Source organism: Pelobates fuscus, chromosome 3 (genome assembly GCF_036172605.1).
Source record: "Pelobates fuscus isolate aPelFus1 chromosome 3, aPelFus1.pri, whole genome shotgun sequence".
NCBI lineage: Eukaryota > Metazoa > Chordata > Amphibia > Anura > Pelobatidae > Pelobates > Pelobates fuscus.
Genome location: NC_086319.1, coordinates 325,303,968 through 325,328,200, shown reverse-complemented (window position 1 = coordinate 325,328,200; position 24,233 = coordinate 325,303,968). Strand labels below are relative to the sequence as shown.

General features: G+C 39.3%; 1 protein-coding gene and 1 non-coding gene across 3 annotated transcripts in view; one reads left to right on the top strand and one right to left on the bottom strand.

Annotated features, from left to right (window-relative positions):
* ADAMTSL3 (ADAMTS like 3) overlaps window positions 1-24,233 on the top strand; it is a 449,463-nt gene that overhangs the window by 353,528 nt on the left and 71,702 nt on the right. For both annotated transcript variants that reach the window (XM_063448975.1, XM_063448976.1), the window contains exons 16-19: window positions 1,490-1,779; window positions 3,306-3,435; window positions 22,353-22,548; window positions 23,983-24,162. In XM_063448975.1, coding sequence (XP_063305045.1) covers window positions 1,490-1,779; window positions 3,306-3,435; window positions 22,353-22,548; window positions 23,983-24,162 — 796 coding nt within the window. The remainder of the gene's footprint in view (window positions 1-1,489; window positions 1,780-3,305; window positions 3,436-22,352; window positions 22,549-23,982; window positions 24,163-24,233) is intronic.
* LOC134603876 (U6 spliceosomal RNA) lies at window positions 21,959-22,062 on the bottom strand. The gene has a single exon (XR_010090615.1). It is a non-coding gene; the product is annotated as a U6 spliceosomal RNA (small nuclear RNA).

Sequence of the window (24,233 nt, the reverse complement as noted above, 5' to 3'; positions counted from 1 at the left end):
TGAAACAATAAAACAGCAAATAGAAGTGGAAAAATAATCAAATTTGTCCAAATAATAAAAGAAAGAAAAATATATAAACAATTTAAAATAATAGTCCACCATTCGAAGGCTTCTGCTTTTTACTTCATTTGGGTCCTGCAAATAGTTAGTTGAGTGGTTAGTTTCCTTGATCTGTCGGGTTGTGGGTAATGTTATTGAATAGGTCTTTCATTTCAAAGCCACACTTCACCGTATTCTTTTCTGTCTGAGAGCGTGTGTAGTATACACAACGGTGCAGCTATATTCCAAAATTCGGACACGTATTGCCAAACCAGCCTCGTGCAAGATAAATTCCTTGGCCTTTGCGGTCTACCACTGTTAGTGTCCTACATTTATATTAATACTGAACATTCAGAGGGCTTTTTTTTGGCAGAATATAATATGACTTGCTTGAAAAACTGAGCCAAGAAAAATTGAGTCTGACCTTTTTTTTTTTTTTCGGTTTTAGTTGTGGAATGTGATGACAGTCGAAACCCATCATGATTTTAAATGCTGCCCCCCAGGGCCTTCTTTGTTAGAGTACATAGAGTACAGGTTTCAGCATTTCAACAATGTTATGTATTATTTCTCTATTTTGTTCGCGTGCGGCATAATCACTAGACTTGTATGATGGAGCTTCAGAACCGAAGCCGATTAGAGCGAATGTTAATCAGCAGGCCTTCTACAATACACAGTCTATCAAATAAAATGAATTGGTTACAGGTCTGTGCCTGCACAAATCCACATTCTGGAGGGTCATACGGTCACAAGTGTTTATGTATAAATGTCAGATTTGAAATATAGTAAAACAAAAAGCAGAGCATCTACGATAACACTGTAATGAATTCTGTGCCAAGAATCAATAAATAACCACTAGGTACCACAGGGTAGATCCCATTGCATGCACACTGTGGATAATATATGAAAATAAAAGCAGTGCTGGATACATTAGAAATATACATTTTCAGGACATTTAGTTATAAGGTAGCAAACACAGCCGAAAAGTCAACGATATTTGCAAAGTGCCATGGAGAACAATGAAGCAGTTCTGAATACATTTTACCTTTCTATAAAAGCAAAATTCTCTTTTTACAATGAATCCTATGATAATGTATTCAAACTTTCATTATCTAATTATTTCAAATACTGCTCATACAGTATTTGAGTAATATTCCTATTAAATATTGTGTTCCCTTTTTTTATATATAGAGTGGAATTGCCGATTTTATTAGATAATAGAATTTTGTTCTTTTAGTTATAAACAAGTCAGCTGTTTTCTTTTGACATGCTAGAACTACTACGATCCGAAACATTTAACATGTATTGTATATTGTGTTTTTATATATATTGGTTTCTCTTATATATATATATATATATATATATATATATATATGTGTGTGTGTTTGTGTTTATATAAAATTACGCGCACAAATATTCACGGAAGAAAACAAGCATTCTGTATGATCCACAGGTTCATTCCAGAAGCCTGGTCTCCTTGTAGTGCTACTTGTGGTCGCGGTGTACAAGTTCGGGAGGTAAAATGCCGTATCCTTCTGACGTTTACTCAGACCGAACTGGATCTGCCAGACGAAGAATGCGAGGACGATAAACCAACTACAGAAAGACCTTGCAATGTGCATCCCTGTGCGGGAGAATATGTGGACCAAGCTCCAGAACTTCCATCTGAAAATGTGGAATCCACCGGGATCTACGACTGGGAATATATTGGTTTCACATCCTGTTCTAGCACTTGCTCTGGTGGTAAGTCACTTATCTTCTTTTAACTTCTAAACACTTAAATTTGCTATTGCACAACCACAGTGATTTGTGCCTCTTTTTTAAAATTCTGTTAAATGATACATACGAAGAATTAAAAAAGCAAAGACACACGTTATGCAGTAACCAAGACAAAATGGGTGTAGATCAAGCACTAATAATGTGAAAGAGACATGGGAAACAGTCAATAAACAAAAATGGTACGGGCATGATGCTAAGTAATAAGCATACATTGTATTATTCTACTATAAGGATTTGGTAGTGGTCAGTACTCATCTTTATGTCTAGAACAGCAGAAAGATGAATAATCTGTCGGAACTGTTACGTTTATATCATTCTCTGAGATGTCCTTGAAATCAATGCACAGACACATGGGTGGATGGTGCAAAGATGTTAGCATGAAGCCTAGATTTAGCAAAGGAATTGGCAGTGGTTTAAAAATTATTTTTGCTGGTCTTGTTTCAGCACGCTTAAAGGAGCACTTCAAAGACCATACGCACTATAACGCGCTGTAGTTATTATGGTGCCAAGAGGGCCCTGGTGCAAATTACTTTTGATCTGGTGTCCGCTGGATGCTGGTCACTTATGTTGGCTCTTCTGGGCTAAATTCTGCAGGGCCCCGCACCATCTGGTTTAACTCATAGCTGAGTACTTCCAAATGTTAGAGAGGCAGTGACTGACACCTGGCAGATCCCAGGTAAGGAAAAGTTTGACTACTAACATTGGGGGAATGCCAGGACACTTCGGGTACCATAATTACTAGAGCGCACTGTAGTGGTTATAGTGCTTGCAATGTGATTTAAAAGGAAGAAGCCTCTGTTTCTCTTAGGCAGTTTTAAGAAGAATGCAGACAACAGAAGGTGCTAGTGGAGATCATAGAAGACTACAGCTCTCTTTATATTTGGTTAAAGGGGATAGTAACAACGTTTCACTGATCATAACTTTGTGTTCCAACTTTTTGGGTTTGTTCCATAAACTAATTTTAAAAATTCCCAGGATTCCACCTTCAAATAATTAATGCTAGAGCCAGTCACCTAGGAGAGGCCATAACCATAAAACACATTAGTCATGTATGAGCGGCTTCGTAACTTGAAACAAGATGTTAAGAACGAGCTGGACCGAATGGAACATATTCCGCTAAGTACTGGCTGGTCTACTGATGAACTGGAGTTTCTCTGTGAAAACAAAGTTGTTTTCTGTGACTAATTTGATTATGGGGAATAATTATTTTCTGCACCGGTAAAATCATTTTAGCAGGAATAATATTGTAGCGTTTGCTAAAAACCTTACAGCAATTTATTTAAGCCCCAAAAACAGAAATAAGATCACAACTGATTAAGGTACTACTACTAGTAATGAGCAACTGAGCTGGGGGGATTAGAAGTAATAAGTCACATCAGCTCAGGGACAAATGATTTTAATTGTTTTTAGCTGAAACTGAAATGTAATTCCTGCTTGGTAATTTGTGTGCAATTGTCCGTAACACTCGTATTTCCTTTCTGAAAATCCAGGAAGGCAAGAAGCAATAGCCGTATGCCTTAATGTCCAGACAAAGCAAACTGTCAACAATACCCTCTGTGATAGCTCCATGCGTCCACCGGCAATGACGAGAGTCTGCAACTCCAAACTGTGTCCACCGAGGTATGCCATGATCACACTGCCGTGAACAAAACTCACTACATTGGGAATTGGAAATTTAAAACCAATATAGTTGAAAGTAGCTGACTGAGATTTTTTTTTAGTCTATCTATTTTGGCCTAAAATGATCAATTACACAATGAATTCCATCAATTCACAATTTACTGATTAACTGAATATTTTATTTTTATGTGTGAGCCATGTTACATCAGTATTACAATGTTACATTTTACTAGATTGGGGTTTATTGTCAAATATGGAATTCTTTTCACTGACCATGACAGTATCTAGAGGACATCTGGTTGTCTGTTTCACCAAAAATATTTGGCTATTGGGGAAAGGTAATTTTAACTGTAATCTTTATAGTTACCCTCCCATATGGCTGCTGTAGAGGTCACTCTAACCATCATAATCCCTTACAAAGACCCTTCTCCTTCAGGCTTTTGTTTTTAAAATAAATGTTTAATTCTGGAGATAATTACCCGCCTCCCTGGGTCCACCGTCAGCCAGCTGAAATATTCTCTTCCTGGATGGAAATATCAGTTTTGTACAACTTTTGCGTCTGGTGTCAGCACACACTACATGCTGACCCCAGACACCTTGTGAGTTACACATATAGAGTCAAAAGGTGATGGTTTTTAACTAATGTAAATTAACTCTGTAGCTCCTTAATAAAAAAAACAAACCTAATATATTATTCTTTTTTGACCTCTATTCTTCCTAGTTGCAAAGAACAGAAGGTAAAAAAAAACCACAAGCCATTCGGTTGGGAATTTATATCCCATTATATTGAGTGTTGCCTGCTTCTGCTGGACTGCGACTACCATCATGCTCAGTGAGATTCTGACTGAGGCTGATGAGAATTAAATGAACACTCCAAAAATATACAGCTTATATATTCAGCTTGCTGAAGTGATTGACCTGTAAAGAGTATGTCATCTTTATGATTTTATAAGAGTGCCTATTTCAATAGAAATCAAACAGGTAGATATAGCGATTGGATATCACTGGGGTGTATTTTGGATTTTGAAATGGTTTGTTTTATATTCCAGAATCCAGGATATAAAGAATGTTAGAGCAAAACGGTTGCTGATAACTTAGTTTTGTTACAGACATCGTTCTGTACAACAGCTTTATATGACTCTAATAGCATTTTCAACTCTTACCATATCAGCTAGATGGCTCGTCCAGGTTTTTACAACCCTTTACCTTCTGACCTCAAATAGAGTCCTCTGTATTCTTTTTTTTTAATTTAAATTGTACCCTCTTGAACTTTCTTAAATTCCACAATGTAATCCTTTAATACGCATGTGGCTTTTCCACTGCTTTGATTGTGCACTGTGATTTTGAATACAAATATTTCAAACAAATCTCTCCACCACCAAGCACTTAAAGGAACACTCTACACCAGTGGTTCCCAAACATTTTAGGTTCAAGGCACCCTTAATATTTTAATATTTTTCCATGCACCCCAAGTCAAAACAATTTCTAGGTTGTATACATCATGTACAGTGCTGCAGCATACATTGGCCCCTAATCTTGGGAGGGGCACTGGTAGATTATTTAAAGAATTAAACATGGCACCACAACCACTATATTACGTTGTAGTGGTTATGGTGCCAGTAGTGCCATAGTGCCCTCCCGGGGTAAGTAGTCAAACTGTTTAAGAACAGTTTGACAACTTACCGGGGGTCTGCCGGGATAGGGGCTGTAGTGTGTGTGTGTATGTGTGGTGCAATATGTGTGTGTGTGCGTGTGCAGGGTGCAGTGTGTCTGTATGTGGGGCAGCTTGTGCATGAGGGGTACAGTGTGTGTGTGGGGGGGCAGGTTGTGTGTGGGGTGCAGTGTGTGAGTTTGTCCCTCTAATTTAAGACTGTCCTCTTGTTGTGGTAGTTTTTCTTCTTTTAAATATGGTCTCCTCCTTTACTGTGTTGATTCCCTTTATGTATTTAAATGTTTCTATCATATCCCCCCTGTCTCGTCTTTCCTCCAAGCTATACATGTTAAGATCCTTTAACCTTTCCTGGTAAGTTTTATCCTGCAATCCATGAACCAGTTTAGTAGCCCTTCTTTGAACTCTCTCTAAGGTATCAATATCCTTCTGAAGATATGGTCTCCAGTACTGCGTACAGTACTCCAAGTGAGGTCTCACCAGTGTTCTGTACAATGGCATGAGCACTTCCCTCTTTCTACTGCTAATACCTCTCCCTATACAACCAAGCATTCTGCTAGCATTTCCTGCTGCTCTATTACATTGTCTGCCTACCTTTAAGTCCTCAGAAATAATCACCCCTAAATCCCTTTCCTCAGATGTTGAGGTTAGGACTCTATCAAATATTCTGTACTCTGCCCTTGGGTTTCTACGCCCAAGATGCATTATCTTGCACTTATCCACATTAAATGTCAGTTGCCACAACTCTGACCATTTTTCTAGTTTACCTAAATCATTTGCCATCTGGCTTATTCCTCCTGGAACATCAACCCTGTTACATATCTTAGTATCATCCGCAAAAAGACACACCTTACCATCAAGACCTTCTGCAATATCACTAGTAAAATATTAAAGAGAATGGGTCCAAGTACAGATCCCTGAGGTACCCCACTGGTGACAAGCCCAAGCTTCAAATATACTCCATTGACTACAACCCTCTGTTGCCTGTCACTCAGCCACTGCCTTACCCATTCAACAATATTGGAATCCAAACTTAAAGATTGCAAGGGATACAGTGTGAGTGTATGGGGGGGGGGAGTGTGTGTGTGTGTGTGTGGGGGTGGGGGGGTTAATTGTGTGTATGGGGTGTTAATTGTGTGTATGAGGGGCAGTGTGTGTGTATTGGGGGATAGTGTGTGTATAGGGCATAATGTGTGGTGTGTATGGGGTCGGGGGTAGTGTGTGTGTATGGGGCTAGGAGGGCAAATTAATAAATGTTTTTGTTTTTTTTAAATTAAAAATAAAAATTATATTCCCCGTCCCTGCTTACCTTTGCCTGGGAGTGGGGACATTTCCTGTAATCCCTGGTGGTCCGGTGGGGAAGCCCTGGTGGTCCCAGTGGTGACAGTGAACTCTAGCAGCCTCAAGAGCTGCTAGAGTTCACTCTCGCCAGATTTTGAGCGTTGCTATGGTAACTGCGGCAATGCTCCCAGCTCACGAGACGAGAACCCAGCGGAGCTGGAAGTTGGAGCTCCCCCGGGTCCTCTCTCCCTCCCTCCCCGGCGGGCTGTTAGCAAAGTGCTAGTGGGCTGGAGAGGGATATCTCTGATATCCCCTCCGGTCCTGCAGAGCCGTCAGGGGAGAGCAAGGTATAATGATAGCACCGGGTAAATAACTTTTAGCTCCCCTGTGTGCCCGGCACACAGTTTGGGAACCGCTGCTCTACACCACGAATTAAAAACAAAATCAATGTTTGGTAGAGATAATCCGCATGAATACATGCATTAATACATGCGTGCATTTATTTATACATGTAGTCTTTGATACCATATCTAAAAAGAGTTTCTATAAGCTGCTGTTCTTATCACTGTAGCCTTTGCAAGCCCTTCCCTTCTTCCCCGGAAGGGACATTCATTCTTTTAAGGGGACATAACCAATCAGAATCTTGAGATTGAGAAGACTCTTTAGTACGGTATTATGTGTTGGTGTAGCACTGCAACAGTGGTCAGGAAGAACGGTGAGGTCTATGAGGAGCACACCTCGGAAGCAAACCTTGCTGTAGTAGATAGACTTGCTGACAAGAGGGTGCAAGACAGTCCCTGGTTTCTCTTTGTGTGTGGGCAAAACAGTAGCCATTCTCCCCTCCAAACTCCCCTCTCCCAGTCTAAAGGAAAACACAAGGCGACCCCACAAACAATACATTATTAAATAGCTCTGATTTGAGCGCCCAAGTTCTCCAAATAGCGCTCAGATCCATGCAGTGTAGTTGGGTCCTCTATCCCGCTACATATATAATAACCCCCAAATGGTGTCCCAGACCTGGACCATAGTCGGTGGGCAGGAGGCCGGCTTCTACACTCCTCCAGGAGTCTGTGGCAAATGTAAGTGGGAAGGAGCATTTGTCACAGTAACCCTTTAATAGTGTACTACTAATTGTCTTAAATTCTTCAGGCTGTTATCGCATGGTTATAGTGATCTAATCATGTGTTATTCTTTGTTCACTACAGGTAATTAATATTTATGAGGTTAGGTATGGATCATGTCCTCTGCGTAAATGTATCTACTTTAGCAGTGACTTTAGGCTAACTACCTATGGTAACTGCACTCTGTCCCTTTAAGTAGTATGTAGCTGGGTGCAACTCGGACAGTCTCAGTACCAGAGACCAAATGATGAATAACTGAAATAGAAGAAAGGCCCAGGCACTCCAAGGTACAAACAAGGCAATTTTATTGAACCCACTCCATCACAACGTTTCGACCTACACGGTCTAACAGCTAACTACTGACATTTTGCTGGGCAATTTCTTATGATGCTAAGCCAGCCAAGTGGGAGACAGCTGTAATGATGTTCTGTAGTGTTAAAATGCATTTAGGAGTATTTGGAAATTAGATTGCCCTTATGATATTGTATGCTGGCAATAATGCACTTAACTACAGAAACAATTTATGAGCATTTTAATTATCTGATGGTTAAACCTGTTTAACCATTTCAACATGAGTGTGCAGTAGCGTAGTATATCACATGTCTGGGACTCAGTTGGTTAAAAGAAAAGTCAGACAAGCCTGCATTTAAAGGAGCAGCTGAACATCCTCTCTATAAAGGAAACATTTCAACATGTTGCTGATTAAAAATAGTTTAAAAGGAAAATTGGCATTCCAAACAGGAACTGGTTACAGACAAAGCAATAAAATGGAAACGTCTGAAAGGCAGAAGGCTGGAGTAATGTAAGATATCAGATCCTAAAAATCCAATGGAAGTTAGTGGATGTTTGTACGAGGCCACTATGTATACGGCGGAGAAATGTAAACAATGCACAAGGTATGCACAGATATTTGTGTCTAGAGCAGAAGTACACAGCGAAATTGCCGGGAAAGGTCTTTCTCTTACCACTAACCCACATATTTTACAACTTAGTCCTTAAAGAAAAAATATGTTATCTTAATCTTATTTTGGGTTGATTCTATTTATTTCTTTTTATACAAAGAAGAGAACCTATATATTGGATTTTGCAGAATGAGAAACTTCTAAGCTGGTAAAAGCAAGATAATGGTGATGGAATGGTGGAAGGCAAAGTATTCATGGGGTCCAGATGATACTCTTGTAATCCTTTTGTAATGTAGATAAAGGCTGGCACAGGGATGGAGTGGTCGAAACATGGTGACTTGGTCAGTATAAGATCCATGATAAAGTTGTGACCTTTTCAACCCGTCCACATACTTTGCGTCCCTAATCCATTTAGCCCACTCACACGCCTGTTTGTCCATTTCAGCCATTCTTACAGCATAAAGAAGGAATGTATGTAAATACAGCTGTTTATACTAATTTGGCACTGGCAGTGAATTTAAAGCTGCTCTGTCACTTTAGAGCTTTTCATGAAGATAGACTCCTTCTGAAAAAGCTCTTTTTGACTGTATTGGAATTTATCAGAGACTGGCTTGGCACCTGTAAGTTGCAATCTAAGATAATGGGCAGAACTTGTGCTGCCACATTCTGCCATCAGCCTTAAGTATAGATTGCTGATGGGGACAGGAGTAATCTTGCGTAATGCCTAATAGTTACCTATGGCACCTTACTGTGCAAGTATATCTGTGGAAGAACCCATGGTCTCCTTGGATCTGTTCCGCGCAGTAACTACAGTACATACAGTGCAGTTGTTGAAGTTATTCCACTGGTCAGCACATGTCACCCTTTGCCTGTAGAGTAAAGGAAAGGAGTGATAGACTTCACTCCATTCGTATATGTCAAAGGGAAAGTGCACTTTTCTTAGCAAGTATCTCTAAGCAGGACCTGTCTGAGAGGGAAGGGACCCAAGTTATATTGGCGTAATTCCACTGGCACGAGACAGATCATGGCAGTGGTAATGGCACTGGAAAAGAAGTAAGCACGTTCTTAAAGACTCCTAAAAAAAAACCAAAATATATCATTGACATTTACGAGGAATAATCTACTCATTGCTTAAAGGACCACTATAGTGCCAGCGGCACGAGCCGCGCGCGCATTCAGCCAGTCCATAGGAAAGCATTCTCAATGCTTTCCTATGGACGCTGGCGTCTTCTCACTGTGAAAATCACAGTGAGAAGCGCGGAAGCACCTCTAGCGGCTGTCAATGAGACAGCCACTAGAGGCTGGATTACCCCTATTATAAACATAGCAGTTTCTCTGAAACTGCTATGTTTATAGAATAAAGGGTTAATCCTAGCTGGACCAGGCACCCAGACCACTTCATTAAGCTGAAGTGGTTTGGTGACTATAGTGGTCCTTTAACCCCTTAAGGACCAAACCTCTTGAATAAAAGGGAATCATGACATGTCACACATGTCATGTGTCCTTAAGGGGTTAAGGCAGGGCCGGATTAACATAGGGGCTGATGGAGCTGCAGCTCCAGGCCCAGGCCCATGGAATAGGCCCATTTAAAAAAAAAAAAAATTTACTTTTTTTTTTTTTTTTTACACACACTACTCTTAGGTTTGCCACCTGACTGGTATTTTACTGGCACAGTTGGTATTTGAGGCTGCCTGGACAGTGCAAGTATTGCAGTTATACAGACAATACAAATGCAGGTATTTTTCTCAGTACAAACGGAAATTACTCTGAAATTCCAGCACTGGCCAGTAGGGGTCACTGTATGTGGAGAGAGGCTAGGAAGTTACAGCATATCCCTCCCTGCCTTTCTCTACTACTCACTGATCCGTGAGGGAGCAGCTACACAGCATAGAGAGTCCAGACAGGAGCTCTACAGCTCAGGGACACTGGGAGAAATGGGGACACTGAGACACGCAGGGACACTGTGAGACATAGGGACACTGGGAGACACAGACATTGGGACACGGAGACACAGTGTCCCCATGTCTCCCACTGTCCCCTAGTCTCCCAGTATCTGTGTCCCCATGTCTCAGTGTCCCCATGGCTCCCAGTTTCCCCTAGTCTCCCAGTGTCTGTGCCCCCATGTTCCCAGTGTCCCCAAGTGTCTCAGTGTCCCTGGGTCTCTCAGTGACATGGGGACACAGTGAGACATGGAGACACTGGGAGAAATGGGAACACTGAGACACTGGGAGACTAGGGGACTGGGCGACATGGGGACACTGACACTGTGATACGTAGGGACACAGAGACTGGGTGACTTGCGAGACTGAGACACTGGGAGACAGGGAGACACTGGGAGCAATCCATCTATACAGCAGAATCAAACTGTGAGTAGTTTGTTGGTGAGTTTACAGAATTTTCTGTTATGTCACTCCTTGTGATTTACATCATGTGATGTCACGTATAACTAATTAATTATTCAAATGTATAAGGCTGGTATTTTTTTCCAAGAAAGGTGGCAACCCTAACTACTCTTCACATACTCTTGCTTAACGGAACACTAGAGGGTCAGGAACACAATAATGTATTTCTGACCTTATTATGTTAAAACCACAATTTATCCCCCCTGGCACCCTCTTGCCTCCCTAAATATAGTAAACTCTTACTTGTATTCAAGTCTGCAGCTGCTGGCTCTGTCCCTGTCTGCCTCTGAACTGACTCTCTGCTGACATTATCAGAAGTGGTGGTCTGCTCAAATTACAATGCTTCCCCATAGGATTGGCTGAGACTTTCAACTAGGCAGATCAGGGGCAGAGCCAGCACAAGTCAAACATAGCCCTGGCCAATCAGCATCTCCTCATGCAGATAAACTGATTCACTGCATGCAGAGGGTGGAGATATTGAATGGTGGTGCTGCACACTAGGCAGTACTGCCCCAGAAGGCACCTCTAGCAGCCATCTAAGGAGTGGCCATCAGAGTTATTTTCTCTGAAAAGACAGTGTTTACTGCAAAAAGCCTGGAGGGAATGATTCTACTTACCAGAACAAATACAGTAAGCTGTAGTTGTTCTGGTGACTATAGTGTCCCTTTAAGTTTGGAAGCTTAAGAGGGATGCATGAGAAGAAAACCTGTGTGGACTGGCTGACAATAAAATAAGTTTAGATAATGCAGGGCAGGCTTTGGTCTCTCTAACACTGTGGCATGTCCCCTTTCTTCTACACTCACTACATACACCTTTTCTCTGCCTCAGACTATATACCAGGAACTTCTGCCTGCTAGTAAGAAGGTAAGGAGACAAGTGGACCAGCGAGTGCTAGGGGACAGTCCTTAGAAAGCATGGAGTGAGCGCATCATTAGACGCATTTATGTCAAGCTCAGGGTGCTGCCTGCATAGTATGCCCTTAGTTGGACAGCCTGCATGATTGGCAGGCAGTCTGGCATGCATTCATGCCAGGCTGGCCTTCCAATTCTTTGGACAAACATGCCCCCTTTTTGGGCATGTTCACCCCTTTTGGCAGGTCTGGTCATGTGATTCGCGCCAGTGGCACACTCTTTTACCCTGCACTGCTTCACTGGACACTGCTGTTAGGGAATATGGATTTACTTCCTATAGAATGTAAGCTCGTTTGAGCAGGGTCCTCTTCAACCTATTGTTCCTGTAAGTTTATTTGTAACTGTCCTATTTATAGTTAAATCCCCCTCTCATAATATTGTAAAGCGCTACGGAATCTGTTGGCGCTATATAAATGGCAATAATAAATAATAAATAAATAAATAAAATACTTGAAAGATGAAAGCATTAATTAGAGAGAGATTAGCATAGAGTATGTGTTTTCGTATAGCTGCATCCTTTGAGTTTCCCTGCAACACCATCTCCACCAGATACATGATGCTTGGGAGGTATCATTGTTTTAGTGTTTTTGGTCGATACGATTCTGTAAATAGGCCTATCATAATTGTCAGCACCAGGCCCACTGGGCTCTTAATCTGGCCCTGGGTTAAGGAAGTGCTTGCACTTAAAGTGAACCTGTCTTGATCAGTTCACATTAAATCAGTCTAAAATGACCGCAAAGCTCTTTATAAAGTATAAGCTACAATTAAAATTCACTTATATATAATGCACAATTTCACTAGATACCTTGAGAAACATCTGTTAATCAAACACAAATAATTACTTTTTTGCATTTATTATTGGTAGTTTAATACCCTAATCAAATGGTCAGTTCCTCGGTTTGATTTCCTAGTCCTATTATTTCAGGAAGTTGGCTGATCACACTGTAAAATGTCATTGTAATGTGAATTCTTAGCGTGCCGTGCAGGGCTAGTGATGTGTACTGTACACATTCTACTCATTATTTATCGCACAAGCACAATTATATTTGCCATAGTGGTTTTTGATGGTCAAAGATCAAACAAGGAAGCTTGGATGGAACATTATTTAATGCTACTTTTTATTTCCTTTATCTTTTTCAACTTGTAGCTGGTTGGTACATGTGACTTTGTATTTTATTCCAAGTTACCTGTTAGTTTTACACTCGGATTCAGGTAAATGTCTATATCCTTGTCGTCTTCAATACAGACTTCTTTACCGCTAAGCTATCTGTCATGCACGGTTTTGATTTTGGTGATATAATGTAAAAAGTTATTATTTAGAGTTAAATGTTTTATTGTTATTAGATGTTGTTAGGTGTGATTTCATAACCGGCAGCGCCCTAACAGATGTGCTTTGAAGGGGATATTATTTTTAACTAATGACACAGAACATTTTAAGTCTCAGGTAAATTTCTCAGGTAAATTAGTTTTTCTTGTTTGCGTTAAATAATAATAGTTGTTGCCCCCCCCCCAAATAAATTCAATCTTTATTGAGTGTTTTTGAGATACAAACATAACAAACAGGTCCTTTATAACAGTTGGCAAAACGCCATATAGTATACGACCAACCGTGTTATATGGTTTAGCGTTCTGCAACAATGTATATATGAAATTGCAGTTTAGATAATGAACCAAAAATTTTCGAATCTTCAGCAGTGCTGAATCGACTTGAATCTAATTTACAAGTCTTCATGCTAAAACATATCACTGCAAGTAAACTCATCAATTAAGAAGACGAGTTCTGTATCATGTCATCTGTCACTTTGAAATATAATAAGCAAGCAAAGATAGAATATATAACGAGCAAGCAAAAGTACCCAGAAGCAAATTTCTTACTAACCTTCTCAGCATTACACATTTGTCAGCGTTTGCTGCGCTTACCACATCTGGCAGACACATAATGGAAAAATCTTAATATTTCAATAGCACAAATCTGACGCCAAGACAGAAATTTTAGGACTGTTTTAAAACTTAGAGGAAATAGAGATAAGAGGTAGAAATCCACACAGAGATTTTGTATATTTGTGGTGGGGTGCCAGGTTCTTTGTATGATGTAGTTTTAATATTTCTAATGTGATAGAATTTTATTTTAGCGACGATCGCTTACACCAAAAATTAATATTGGTCTGGTGTCTTGATTCTGAACCTTAACTCTGTAACTTTTATATGACACTCAAATCTGGACTGCTCCACAGGTAGAGCTATAATAAAACTCCTGATTTTTGAAAAATAATATAATGGACTGTAATCTATCCAGAAGCTGGGTCCAGCCTTTAACATATCCTGTCAGCTTTCTCCTTTTTTTCCTCAGCCAGAAGTCAGGAAAGGTCTTTTTAATAACGATTCAGGAAATTGTTTCACATTGAAGCTGAAAGAAGATTTCATAATGATTTCTGAGATTTGCAGAAAAATACATTTCTGAAAAATGTATTTTTTTTCTTTTTCTTTGAAACCTGTATTAAGCCAGGCAAGGCCCGTATCTGTTTGCCTTATTCATACTTTTAAAGTAAAGTAAAGTAAAGTTTGTTTGTGTGAAATTCTCTTATTAAAAAAATAACTCGGGAATTTGTTGTTTGTTCTGTTTATATAAAAGAAATTCTATACAGAAAAAAACCCAGGACTTGATATCGCCTATTGTTCAAGCAGTTATACTTTTTCTCCTTTTTTTTTTCTCTCTTAATTTGATCATACCTAGGAATGCTGGTGGGTAAGGGGCTTGAGCACTTATTCTTTTGAGTTATTCAGTCATTATTCCCATAAAGGGATACTATTGTGCAGGAATACAAAGCTGTATTTCTGGCACTATAGCTCCTTCTGACTCCCCCTCCCTTGCGCCCGCCTCCCCGTGGTGGTAAATAAAGGGTTAAAATCCCTTCATTTACTTATCTAATCCCAGCGCCAAGGTCCCTCAGTGCTGGGACACATCTCCATCTCCTCCAACGTTACTGACGAGGGGATGCCAATGCTAATGTGTGGCAAGTGCCACGCACGTATTAGGCTCTCCCCATAGGAAAGCAGTGAATCAATGTTTTCCTATGTGGAAATAGCTGTCGATGGATGTCCTCATGCTGAGCGTGAGGACATCCAGCGTCCGTTCCCAGACCAAAAGTCTGTTTCAATCCAGGAAGTGCCCCGAGACAGCCACAGGAGGCAGACTTAGTGCTGCAATGTAAACATTACAGTTTCTCTGGAAGTGCACTGTTTTACATTGCAGCACTAAGTGCAATAGGGACACTGCACCCAGATCACTTCAATGAGCTGAAGTGGTCTGGGTGCCTACAGTGTCCCTTTAAGGATACAGCTTCAGAAATAAAAGGCCAGCATGACAGATAATTTCCATCATGTGTCCTTAAAGGTTAATATAAGCTTGTCTAGAGACTGAGAAAAGAAAAAGGCTGAAAAAAGGGATTACAGACGGGTCCTCCCAATCATCAGTCTCAATACCCCTGAATAGAGTTGTTCATAGTAATGGCTAGAAATTGCCAGTGTAGAACATACATGAAAAATATGAAAAATAATAAATTTTTATTAGTCCCTTCTAGGGAAGATAAAGCACGACAAAATTAAAAATAAAAATAAAGGTGTATATACAGTGAAAAAATGTGAAAGAATAGGAATCCTCTGTCAAATGCTGGCCTCACAGTATACCTTGTTGTCAAAAATAGTTGCAACAATGTTTCAAACGCTAAAAGTAGCTATTAATGTGTATCTAAAGAGAAACAGTAGTGTCCCCCTAATTGAGTTGCAAAATAGCAGAGTTGCTAGGGAGGGGAGGGAAAGAACCCCCACTCACAAGGTATGCTAAAGCGATGGAGTATTTGTTAAAAAATAAACAAAGATAACGGCACCCTCAGACTAGCCCCAGATCGTAAGGCTGATTAAGCATAAACTCCCCTTTGTAAATCACATACAGTAGATCCCTAATATTGATGGCCCACTGGCTGTAAATAGAGAGTAGAGCTTAACACCCCATGTACTGAGACTGGAGTGACGAGAGCCTGCAAAATCGTTAGCTCCTAATTTTTCCGTCACTCAGAATATACAGATCAAATGCAAAAAATAGACCTAATTCCTGATATATAGTCTTAAAAGCTAACTCAGCGAGATAGATAACTGCCAATCAAATTGCCAATCGAAATGCTCAGATAGCTTAATCTATTCTCGAACTGGTGACAGCTCTACAGGAAAAAAAACAAAAACGCTGCTAATGTAGATCTAAACTCTGGTAGGCAGTCAGGGTGCTACGTTAGGGAGGTGAGGCAAATACTGACTGAACTCAAAGTTCTATAGTGTAGAGGAAAAGACTTTCCTAGTACTAATTCTGCAGAGAGATCCCTAGTCTAATCTCGGACCAAGTGGTCCCGGTACTGGCTCAACGCGCGTTTCGGCGCTTAACCTTGCGCCTTTGTCAAGAGCTTACCGGAATGAGTAAGCCCGCCGTAATTTAAACCCCATACGCTCCGCCCATCAGACTCCCGACGTCATCCTCACACTCGAGCGGCATTGGTCGGTGGGCGGGGAATGGATGGTTGAGTGGCATGTGCAAACATACGGCAAGGGGATAACTAAAAAGTTAACCCTGTGTTTGCCAAAATCCTGGATGGATGCTAAGAACAGGTCCCAAGAGGGACTATAGTGGAAAATATCATATTTCAAAGTAAATTAGAGCCTGTTACTGCAGGACAGTATATAGATAAGTGCTTATTTAAAAGTTGGAGATGCAGAATCTCTTTGTATTTAGAAGATTAAACAATTGAACAAGTAGAATGAAGCAAATAGAAATATATTCAAAAGTAGATAGAGAAATGATAAATAAATAGAAAACAATAATAAATATATAAGCATATGTTACAAATATATACAAGCAGAGAGTTTTAGCTAATACATTGTCTAGATGACTTCAAGATATATCCAGATGGTAGATATTGGGGATGTTATTCATATGTTGAAACCATATCCCTAAGAGTGTTAATTCCCATGGGGATGTTAAGTCCCTGAGGGGTCAGTTGGTGAACACATGTAAATACTGGATAAATCTTGGACCTTTTTCAAATTTCCAGATGATGACCACATAGAAGGATCACGTTTTCTGGTATAGTGGTAAGGTGAGTATTTTCCATCTATTTGACACCCTATCATGGACATCTTGGACATTTTCCAAGTTTCCAGATGGTGGTCATATGGAAGGATCGCATATTCTGGTATGGTAATAGGGTGAAATTTTTTTTCCCATCTTTTCCCCCCCCCTCTTTTTTCCCCCTTATTGTGAAGTACCCGTGTGGGGTACCACAATGTATTATATAAATGGTGCGAATGAAAACCCTTCATTTAGACCCCTAGGTTGTAAGGTCTTAAGCCTGTATATCCAAAAGCTTTCACGTTGCCTGAGGAATCTGTCGTAGTCACCCCTCCTCTTGTCCCGTTTCACCAATTCAAGGCCACAAAAACGCAGACCATGTGATTTGCCTGAATGTTGTTCCTTTAGGTGACGAGCAATTGGCGTTTCAATAGTTAATTTGGGTGATCTAACGTGTTCCTTGATCCTCTCTTTAAAGGGACGAAAAGTTTTGCCTACGTATTTACAATTAGTCTAGAGACTGAGGTACTGGTTGAGCGTGCCGGAATGAAAGTCTTTCATTATGTTTTTGAATATGTACAATATTATTGGATTTATAATATATTTCTAAATAGCGGTGACGCCTTCTTGACCTCAACGTTTCTATAAATGATGGTCTTTCTATCTTGAACGGCAAAATTCTTGACCTATAAAATTGCTAGCAACAGGAAGCCTCCTCCACCTTGATGTAAATTGCATTGAAGCAACTCCATATACACAATCTGTCTAATTATGACATTATCGTGATCCTCCTGAACCACTATCCTTTCTATGATCCCTTTTCTATTTTTTTAGTCAGTTTACAGAGAGCATATATACTATTACATCAGAAGAACTGCATACAATAAAACATAGCAATAAATAAAAGTATCTAAAGTGATACATCTATTTTACAAACCCACCTGCATTTGATTTATATAGATCTATAACATCGAGTTTGTACACAAGCCAAAATTGTGAAGTCATGCAAAAAATAAAGCAGATCACTAATGAAAGCATGCCAAATGCATTACTTCAAGCAGACTTTGCACAGAACATGGGATGTGAACATCTTTGCTGGCAGGTCAGACATTTTATCTAGCTCACCCGGTGTTTACCAGTGTTAATATTTAAAATAAAGGCAAGAGAATAGGCCAATCACATTTGAGATTATGTTGTCATTAAATGTATTATCAGATGCTACTCACTGGTCACGGGCTGTATTCCCTCCCTCAGCAACCAGGACTTCATGGGTCTTATCGGGCAATTAAAAACAATTAAAAAAGGTGCTTAATTGTGAAGGTTTAGTTTAATTCCACAAGTATGACGAGTTCACATTATATTACCAGAGGCAGGGTAAACTCCTGTAATGTAAGTAGTAAAATTAGATTCATAATTCTAAAGAAGCGTCCTTAGATGTGCAAGTTATCTAGCGTAAAGGAACACTATAGGGTCAGGAACACAAACATTTATTCCTGACCCTGTAGTTTTAAAACACAATTTAGGTGACTTGCCCCACCTTAACCCTTTAAAGGTATTAAATCTGCCCCCGATCTACCACCTTGCTGACATCATCAGAATTTATGATTTCAGCCAATGGGAAAGCATTGGATTGGCTGAAATTGGCAAGGAGGTGGGATGGGGGCAGGGCCAAACGCTGGATTGGCCAATCAGCACTCCCTCATAGAGATACATTGAATCAATGCATCTCTATGATGAAAACTCAATGTCTCATTGCAGAGGGTGAAGACACAGAATGTCACTGCTGCACACTGTGCAGCACTGCCCCAGGAAGCACATCCAGTGGCCATCTGAGGAGTGGCCACTGGAGGTTTTCCCTGGGGGCAATGTAAACACTGCCTTTTCTCAGAAAAGGCAGTGTTTACATGAAAATTCCTGCAGGGAATGATTATACTCAGCAGGACAAATAGATTAAGCTGTAGTTGTTCTGGTGACTATAGTGTCCCTATAACCAATTTTCCTCTCAAAAAATCTGGGTCAAAGTCTACACTTGTAAGTAACTTTGCCCACTATTATTATCTCTCACTAAGTAGATTTGAGCATATAGTTTATCCTAATGTCTAGAATAACTAAAAAAAAACTTACAGCTGCACTTTCTCAAAGTGCTTTCATGTTAAAGTCTCCTAACTGTGTTATCTTTAGGCACAGTTTACATCAAATCTTGCTGTGTGTTCCAATGCTAATGGTTGCAAGATGGAAATATCTTTGTGGGGACACTCAATACTCGGTTACTGGGGCAGTTTTTAAAAACAAAATTTTTTTTTTTTTATTTTTTTTTTTTATTTTTTTTTTAATCTGTAGTGATTACATCAAGTATGATGAAGCATTCATCATCTTACCTTAAAATACATAACCTGTACTAGGATGTGTTGGCTGTCTTTCAAATTCATGGAGTTTCTTGGAAACCTTCTATGTAAGCAAGCTGTCCCTGGGATTCTTAAACTCATTAATCTTTTAACAGCTCATCTCAAAAACACAAAATACCATTTGTTGGCACTCCTGGTTTTTGTAAGCTAATGCTACTAGCACTGACCATTATGCAGAACAACTTAATAATCTTTAATTTTTTTGTGATATTTAACCATAATGTGTAATTTTGTCTACATGCACAGTATAAATAACAACCAGATAACATTAGTAATGCACTCTACGTGGGTATACATTTCATGCAGACACATTAAGATCATACAGCTACTTGTGTCCACATTCACTTGTCATTTATTGGATCAGTAGCTCATATGTAAGCCTGCTATGACTTTGTGTTTTCAACATGTGGACTAGTAAGTTACGTAGATAGAACTAAAAATACACGTTAAGCACCAAAACCACTTTATATCTGAGAAGCAGTGTTTATATGTTGTCTTACACATGCCAGACGGCCACTACAGATGCTTTCTCCTTAAGATCTTTGCTTTGTGCTGCATGGTTACGCCACACGTGGCTAATGCGCTTCATGAGAAACATTAACTTGGTGGGCATGCGATTGCCACATATGCATCATGTGTCCTGAATGCTTCTGTGCAAGAAGCATCTTCTTGGACAATAGTCATCAGAATTGAGGATGAGCAGCTGCAGTAAGCGTACTGTCCAGGCAGTAGAATAAAGTACATTTGATATTTTTTTGTACCCTTTTATTTTAGCAAGGCTCCGTGATAATAAGTGGGGAATAAAGGGACACTGGTTTTATATATAAAGACATATATATTTTAAATTCTTTGTTTAAAGAAAACATTACAAAATACAATTTAACATCTATCCATCAAATAGGCAAGTATATCTTAAGTGCAAAATTGCATCACACTGAGTGCGGGGAGCCATAGTAAAATATGTTTATTGTTAATGTTAATGTTCCTTTAAGATTAATAAATAAAGTGCTCCTCTGTAATATATTACATTACTTAAAGATTTAAGTAAACAGGTCCCATTGTGTTGTGTTTATTTAATTTCCTAATGTGAAACAATAAAGCCGTTTTTACATGTAGACAGCAATAACCTGAAAACATTATAAAAAAAAAAAACAACGCCTAAACAAACAAAAAGCACAGTGTGAAAAAACTGAAAACAAATCCTAGTAAATTTTATGTTTCTGTAATTTTCTTTTGTGAATTATTTGGTATAGTGTTATTATATTTTGGAAATTGTTACATTGGCCAGTACTCCTGGAATATACATTAATATTGTAAACTATGTTTTTATGTGTTTTTATTTTATTAACGTAATAGTAAAGTCAATATATTTTTAGCCCTTCAAGTAAGGACGCTGAACTCAGAGGAACAAATGCAATTCTTAGTGTAGTGGTATTTAAAAAAAAAAAAAAAAAACCTGAAAAAAGAATAATCAATTACAGATGGCAATACAATTACAGGAGCTAGACACGCATAGATTCATTTAGCAGAGAGATGCACAGGTTCATTGGAAAAAAGTTTACAAAAGTAATTTTAGAGGCCCCAATGAGGTATGTTAGTCATTTAAAAACATAGTATGTGCCTAAAAATTAGACTGGCAGATTCAAAAATTTTAACCATAAGAAAGATCAAAGAACAAAGGGAGAATGTGTTGACGAAAATTTACGTTTTAGACAAAAATACAGGGAGAAAAGACAGTATAAATACCTTAGAACAAATTGGTATTTCAAGACTTATGGGGAAAAAAAAACCTTAGATCATTGAATTGCTTGAAACTGGTACAGATGAATTAATTAAAGGGGTGAGGAGTAAATTACTCATTCTCAGGTATCACACACACACACACACACCTTTTTGATTCCTGTTCTGTTCTGTTTTTTTTTTTTAAATCTATTTTAAAACGTCTTCTTTGTCTTGCGTATTTATCGTACGCCTGACTTTCTAAGACACTAGGCAGTGCCACAGTGTCAGTTCCAACATGGCTGCAGTAGTGATGTTGGTGTCACGTATTCCGCACATAAAAACGTGATTTATGGCATTTACTGTCCTGACAGGAAAAATTGTGCCGAACAATAGTACTGTCCTGACAGGAAAAGTTGTGCCGAGCAGCAATCAATCCACAGGAGGGTTTGTGCTGAGCAGCAATTATGCAAATGGAAACCTGGTAACTGCCTTTGGGGTCAAAGACCGGTTACAGCCCATCATATCCACAGGTGGGGTATTTAGGCCCAGTCCTCCTCTTGCTCAGTGCCCTGTCGTGGTTTCCCTTCTGGTTGTCCGAGAGCGTGTTATTGATTCTGGCAATTCTACGTGCTGGATCATACTGTAATCCTGACAGTTGTCAGCACCAGAAGCTTAAAAGGACCTGCCGAAGAAAGATGGCAGTGTTTTTTTATGAGACGTATTAGCAGTCACACTCTAACCAAGCTCACCGTCTGCATGTTAGCTCAGTGGAGCTAATAGAAACAGAAGTGACTGCCTCATTCATCAGAAAAATCTACGCTTTTAAAAATTGGGGGAAAAAACGCATTCTCTTGAGTGCTCCTTTAAAACATGGCAAGCTGACCAAAATTTGCTGAAACATACCCAAAGAAACTTTAATATCTGTCAGGAAGTACAATTTAGCCCTGAATCAAATCGTGCATGCCCCTTGTACATGCTTACATTACCAAAGTTCAAAAATATGTAAAGTTTCATAAATTTAGATATTATCCTTGCACAGGAGGTATGCTGATCTTCATCGTATTGAGCTAATGTTAGTAATTGTGCGGACAGAGGCATCGTCCACCAAGTTTTATATGCTTCTTGGCGCATTGTATGTGCTGCATTATCACAGATTCTCATGTTTCCATACTAATTCAGTAGTATTTTAAAGTTGATTTTTTAAATTTTAGGATCCAATTGGAAAAATTCTCAAAGCCCGCTATGTTTTCAGTTCAGCTATTTTGGTTAAAAAGTTGAAATCATTTTTAATTTACTTCCAATCCTCAGCAATGCATGCGTTATGTTAAGAGAATACTGTCTCTTTGTATGTCTTACTCTAACTATTCAAATAACTCTTCTTCATCAAGGTGGAAGACTGGTTTGTGGGGTCCATGCTCGGCCACCTGCGGAGTTGGGATACAAACTAGAGATGTGCAGTGTTCCGGTCTAACAGAGTCTTCTAATAATCCGGAACAGGAATGTACTGATACCATGCCTACCGCCATTCAGGCCTGTAACCAGATAGACTGCCCACCAGCATGGCATGCAGAGGACTGGCAACCGGTATTTATGCAAAAATCCTTAAAAGCTAGCATTGAATGTATGAACATATTTTTTTTTAAACAAGTTAAATCAGATATATATTTATATATTCTCTAAATGGGAATTTTGGAAAAGTGTGTATACCAGTGTTATATGTTTCTAGTTAGTTTAGGAAGGAGCCAGCTATGTGCTTCGCTGGGAGACTGGTGATAGAGATGGGTTTGGGAGAGATGGATGTGTTATGTTTAGGAAGCGGAATAAATGGGCATTATACATATTCAATAAGCACCAGTTTTTCTAGTTCGCAAAGAATATAATAATCTGATGTTTGTTCTTTTCAATTGTTTATAAGCATTGTACATTGTCATGTTCTGTAACTCAGGTGGCTAGCTTGTTACTCCAGATGGCTGTTCATTAGATGTTCAGTAACTCCTGGTTGCTAAGTTTAGACAATCATTTTTTGCACTGGATCCTGTCAATGTGTAAGGTCTGATCTGTTTTGACAGCAGTTGCTGTTAATTGTTTTCAAAATAGGCATTAGCAATAGATCTTCAAAGTTAATTGTTTCATTGTTCAACATCAGGATGCTTACTTATTTAAACATAGTAAATCAAGTGAGCACTTAAAAAAAAATAATGATTGATTATAGATATTCTTAGAGGCAGAGGGATATGTAATTAAACATATTGGCACAAAAGGAGTTGACAATCCTGCCAATAGGCTTACAATAAAGGTGCCACAAATGCTTGACTAAAGTACCAAGACTTGCTGGTTAACTTGCAATCTGAAGTAAAAATATTCAAAAAAATAGGCATAAGGCAGCAGGGGTGAAAATCATTAAGAGGACTATCAGAGAAAAAGTAATTTCACATGTGGAAGAGCTGGTGAAATGATTAGTTAATAATTGTTGACTTTCCACAGATTAAAGGGACACAATAGGCACCCAGACCACTTCAGCTCATTGCAGTGGTCTGGGTGCAGTGTTCCAGGCCTCTTAAACCTGCAATTAAATTATTGCAGTTTTTGATAAATAATTACATTGCAGGGTTAGCTCCACCCCTAGTTGCTGTCTTCCACCAAGCTGTTGACAAACTACAACTCCCGCAATGCCTTTCCAACTTAAAGGCTGGGAGTTGTAGTTCTACAAAAAATGGGAGTTTACCTTGTGGTCATCCCTGTGCTGGAGCTCACATCTGCTTTGTCACTACAGTCATGCCATGGACACAACTTTATTTGGGCTATGAAAGCATAAGCAGGGTTCCTTATAATATTTGTAATCATCGTTATTATTTTTACTTAAAATTAAATTGTCATGTGCCAATCTATTCCACAGTGCTATTCTATCTATCAAAAGGTTAGCTTTCTATGCCAAAGATATCTCTGACATTTGCCACATTATGCTTTGTGACGGAAATGAAAATGATGGTGTTATTAATGCTGCATTTGTTTCTGTAGTGTTTACGAACATGTGGAGGTGGTGTCCAGAACCGCAGAGTGAGCTGTAAACAGCTGTTGGCAGATGGGAGCTTTATGAAGCTTTCAGAGGAGCTTTGCCAGATGCCCAAACCAACTAGTCATAAGCCATGTGGAAAGACAGACTGTGCCCCGCAGCTCATTGTAGGAGAGTGGTCCAAGGTCAGTGTCATTTTAAGTTAATATCACAGTGTAACTATTCATTGTCATCACACTGAACACTGTTCATATCC